A 5242-nucleotide genomic window follows, 5' to 3' on the forward strand; every position below is an offset into this window, starting at 1 on the left:
GTTTTGAAGCCCGCTTCTATATATTTGGAGATATGGACTCAGATTCAGAGGTTCTGCCTGAGGCTTTGCTGGAGGCCAACCCTGAAGAACCGTCCCAAAGGATCCATCTGTAGTATCCTCTCGTATACTGACCAAGTCAAAGATTTTCTCGTGTGATCCTACCCTATCTCTCGTTTAACACAATCAGCACAGAGCCTACTCCAAACAGCTCTTGAGGTAACGCTGGGAAGTTGTACAGAAGTTGTTGAGTCCCCTGATGAAATGCACAGCATCTTGACCAAAGGTATTCAAAGAACTATGACCAGAAGGTCAGAGCTGATACCCACAGCAAACAATCCAAGTGAAGAGGGAAGTCTTTCTTCATGATGTTGTGTTCACATATTTTCATGGGATACCAAGGCACCCAACAAACACTTAGGTAACTGGCTGAATTTCCTTCTGTTGAGTGGTACTTGTTTCTTACGGCTAGTTGGGTACATCCTACCCATCATGCCCTTCTGTTCTTTATGCTGTCCCTTTCTTAAGAATTGCACCTTATTCCTAAGCATGGTCTCCACATTGCTGTCATACTATTATCAACGAAGACACAATCTGCTATTACAACCAACAAACTGGAGGTATTGCTAGAATGCTAAGATTAAATCACATTCAAGGCAACGTATTGTTTCACCATGTGGAGATGTCTGATTCTTTCCTGGTACAGGATCCAACCATATGCATGGCGATTCCCAGCAAAGAGCACCTCCATTCTATTTAGAACATTCCTATGGTGCAGCAGGTGTGTTATTCTGGGAGTTTTACCAATCGCCTGTGTGAGGATAAGCCTTATAGCTTTGCTTTATTTCTTCTATTGAATATAGCCGTGAGATACTGAGGCCACATATACTGAAAAGATACAATTTCCATCTATCACAGGGATGGGGAACATTTCTTCTGCCAAAATTATAGCATCCCTTGTGGGCCATGCAAAACTATCAACTTAACAATTAGCCTGCTATATATGGTCAAACACATAATTAATTCAGCCCTAATGGTCTAGTGCCGTAGGATAAGCACTTGACCACAAAGTTGGTTTGAACTGAAAGGTCAGCAGTTCAAACTCACCAGGTGCTCCTCAGAAACCCTACACAGGGTCACTATGAGTTGGAACCAACTTGATGGCATGCAACAACAACAACAACAACAATGTGATGGCTGGAACTCGGGTTGCCCTGGCAGGGTCAGACCAAGCGATTTTGAGGGCCTTATATAGCCCCAGGGAGTCCTAGTGTGGCACTATGGGTTAATGCACTAGACTGCAAAGCCATTTGAACTGCAAGGTTGGAGGTTCAAGCTCACCAGCTGCTCCTTGGAAACCCTATACAGGGTCGCTATGGACTGGAATCGACTTGACGGCACTCAACAACAACAACATCCAGCCCCAGGGCCACATTCCCCACCCTTCATATACTGAGCTAGAGGTGTACAGTCCAAAGAATGTAGTATGAACATGCACTTTGTATTTATGACTTATGAATCTTCCTTTTGTAAAATTACATGAGCCTAGAAGGTAACTTGTCATTTCTTTTTCCCCTCCATAACCCATTATATGGACTTGGAAAGAACTGATTTTTATGTCTACATTTCATGATCTATAAAATGGGTATTATGTGCAGTCACCAGGGGTAATGACTGTCTGCCACTAAACGTTGTTGGAAGAAGTACAGCCAGAATGCTCCTTAGAAGCCAGGATGGCCAGACTTCATTTCTCATACTTTAGACATGTGATCAGGAAGGACCAGTCTTTGGAGAAAGACATCATGCTGGGTAAAGTGGAGGGAGAGTGGAAAAGAAGACCTCCAACGAGACAGACTGACACGGTGGCAGCAGCAATGAACTCAAACACGACAATTTTGGGGATGGTGCAGTGTTTTGTTCTGTTGTACCTAGGGTTGCTATGAGTCAGAACGGACTTGATGGTACCTAACAACAACAACAACATGACCCTTAGATTACAAGATGAGACACGTAATGCTTATGCATTTAGGGGTGGGGGAGGGGGCATTCAGGGCATTTAGTTTCTCCTTGGTTTGCCATTATCCACTAAGTTTTCAGTTAAAAATATTCTGCTGTTTCTCCATTTACTAAGCAGCTCAGAGATGACTCCAGCTCTACACAGGAACCCAGTGGATGCCATCTTATTTCCTGGTCTTCATTTCCTCTTTCTAATGATTTCCTCTAGCTCCACCTCTCTATACCCTTCACTTGGCTTTACTGTAGGCATTTCGAAACACCTTGATCTCATCCTTTTGGAATCAGGCAATTATGAATTAATAATGGAAAAAGTGTTCCTTCCTGTCATCTGTATATTGTAGAGGTGAGCTAGGGAAATTCAGGCTTTCTAAAAGGTTTATAAGAAATAAAGCAAAAGAGTGAGAGAGAGAGAGATGAGAGAAAGAAAGTAGGAAAAAGAAATAAAGGAAGAAAAAAGACTACATCTTTAGCTTCTTTGCAATGTTGTGGTGGCTTGTGTGTTGCTGTGATTCTGGAAGCTATGTCACAGGAACTTTAATACCTGCAGGGTCACCCCGGTAGACAGGTTTCAGCTTCTAGACAAAGACTAGGAAAACGGAGAGAAGGACTACTTCCAAATATTTAGGCACTGAAAGCCTTACACATAACAGAAGAAGACTGTCAGATGTAGTGCTGGAAGATACAGGTTGGAAGGCACTCAAAATGAGGCTGAGGAAGAGCTGCCTCCTCAAAGTAGAGCTGACTGTGATGCAGTGAATGGATTAAAGCCCTTGGGACCTTCGATTGATGATGGGGTGCAGTTCAAAACTAAGAGAAACCACTGTAAACATTCATTAATAATCAGAACAATGAACGTACAAAGTATGAATCTAGGGAAATTGGAAATTGTCAAAAATTAAATGGAATGCATAAACATTGATATCCTCCACATTAGTGAGAAGGATATCATGTTTGGTAAGGTGGAGGGTCTGAGAAAAATAGGAAGATCCCCAGCGAAATGGATTGGCACAGTGGCACCATCAACGGGCTTAAATGTAGCAACGATTGTGAGGTTGGCCCAGGATCGGGTAGCATTTCGTTCTGTTATGCTATGAGTTGCTATGAGTCCGTACCAACTCGATGGTATACAACAACAACAACAATGGCCATGATCCTTCTGTCAACCAGATGTCCTATCACTGGCCAGAAGAATTTGTACCAGACCACGTTGGACATGCATAGCTGATGTCCCTTGGTTCTAGACTTCTTGCCCTCTACACTTTGGACAATGATTGGGGTCTGGATTATGTTTTGTTGTAGGCAGTATTCCTAGCCTCTACCAATTGTTGTTGTTGTTGTTATGTGCTGTGGAGTCAGTTCTAACTTACAGTGACTCTGTACAGAGTTTCCAAGGCTGTAAATCTTTACGGGAGCAGAAAGTCTCATCTTTCTCTCACAGAACAGATGATAGTTTTGAACTGCTGACCCTGAGGTTAGCAGCCTGATTTGTAACCACTATGCTACCAGAGCTCCTTAGCTTCTACCCATTAGATCCCATTAATACCTCCCCCAGTTGGGACAGTCCTAATTACCTCTAAACATCCCCAGTGTTCCCTGAGGGCACAGTCACCTGGCAGACTTGTCTCTTTCGCTCATCTCCCTGACTCCAAAGATGCCAGAATGTTCTACTGCCATCAATAAGAATAGCAAAGTGGAGAGAATGAAGTTTCAGGATTGCAACAGAACACAACTGGAGGGGTTTGGGGGGGCATTCATCAACATATCTTCATGTTCACTTGACCATTCTGGGGGCTCAGGCATAGGAGGGAATAACTTAATATGCATTTTCCCCACAGAGGGGAAAGCAAGGCAAAAAAAAAAAAAAAGACAGAAAGAAGACTCCCCCTAAAATGAAAATTTCCTTCCAACGTCACTGAACTCTTGGGTGTCTGTATTTGACATAACACCTCTTGTTTTCATTTTAGGAAAAGGTTCATAAGCCTTTCAGTACAGTGTGTCGTTGGGGTGGATGGCAAGTCTACCCCAGTGGATTTTACGTTTGAAAACCTCAGTTGGTGGGCTAATTCAGGGGGCACATGTGATCGAACCTCCTTTAAAACCAGATGTTTGCAATCATCAGAAATACAACTTTTGGCTTTCCCGGTTTCTCCAGCATTCAGTCTCAGAGAGAATTTACATAACAACATGTGACGCGTAGAATGCTTACAGGCACCAACCACGACAGGACAAATTACACTCATTTTTCAATACTCTTTGCAAGGTGCTGCACACCAGGCGAACGGAGGGGGCGGCATGCTGGGGCGGTCCTGGGAGGGGGCGTCAAGACCAGCATGCGCTCGCAAACAACTCGTGCCTCTGGAAAGGAAGCCATGTGCGGGAGGGCCCGCCAGGCTGGTCCACTTACCCGCCATAGGCCGGGATGGGGGGCGGAGGCGCCGCGGCCCTGAAGGTATTGTACACCGTGCGGCCACGCCCACGCAGGTGCGCACCTCGGTAGGCTGCAGCTGCGGTGGCGGCTGGATACGGGAAGCCTGGCACTGTGGGAGAGGAGAGAACAAAGGAAGACTGGTAAGATGCATACCTGGCCCAGGAGCCCTTCTTGCAAGACCAAGATCAAGGACACCCCAAACCGTTTCCCCAAAGTCCGAGGTCCACAGGTGGGCAGCCAAGCGTCTGTTCAGAGAAGAAGGTGTAATTAAGACTGTGGGTACCCTCTGCTCAGGGGCAGATGATAGATGAGGAAAAATATTTTCAGAAAATTCTTAATTATGAGAAAGAAAGCTCCTAGCTAACCATTTAAACAAATACAAAAAGTAGAAGGCAAAATACATGTGCAATGTGCTGCCAACCTTATATACTGTTATTGTTAGAGTTGTCCAGTCAGTTCTGTATTTGGTCTTCAAGGAGTGGCTTATGGAGTCCTGCTATGGCGCTGTAAGGATCAGCACTGGACTGCAAACCTCAAGGTCAGCAGTTCAAATCCACCAGCTGCTTTGTAGAAACCCGGAACACAGTCACTATGAGCCAGAACTGACTCAATGGCACCTAACAACAACAACAAATGGAGTGTGGTGGCTCCATACAATAAGTGCTGGATTGTATGTATCTACAAGGTCTGCGGTTCAAACCCACCAGCCACTCTAGGGAAAAAGATGAGAATTTCAGCTCCCTCAAATTTTTAAAGCCTCGGAAGTCCTATACAGGGTCACTCTGTGTTGGAACCAACTCA

At 44.7% G+C, this 5242-nt stretch overlaps 1 protein-coding gene across 5 annotated transcripts in view; it reads right to left on the bottom strand.

The window, feature by feature from the left end:
• Positions 1 to 5242, bottom strand: part of LOC102817285 (RNA binding protein fox-1 homolog 1-like) — a 481947-nt gene that overhangs the window by 68484 nt on the left and 408221 nt on the right. For all 5 annotated transcript variants that reach the window (XM_006867228.1, XM_006867230.1, XM_006867232.1 and 2 more), the window contains one exon: positions 4418 to 4550. In XM_006867228.1, coding sequence (XP_006867290.1) covers positions 4418 to 4550 — 133 coding nt within the window. The remainder of the gene's footprint in view (positions 1 to 4417; positions 4551 to 5242) is intronic.

Source organism: Chrysochloris asiatica, unplaced genomic scaffold, assembly GCF_000296735.1.
Source record: "Chrysochloris asiatica unplaced genomic scaffold, ChrAsi1.0 scaffold00102, whole genome shotgun sequence".
In the NCBI taxonomy this organism is placed as follows: domain Eukaryota; kingdom Metazoa; phylum Chordata; class Mammalia; order Afrosoricida; family Chrysochloridae; genus Chrysochloris; species Chrysochloris asiatica.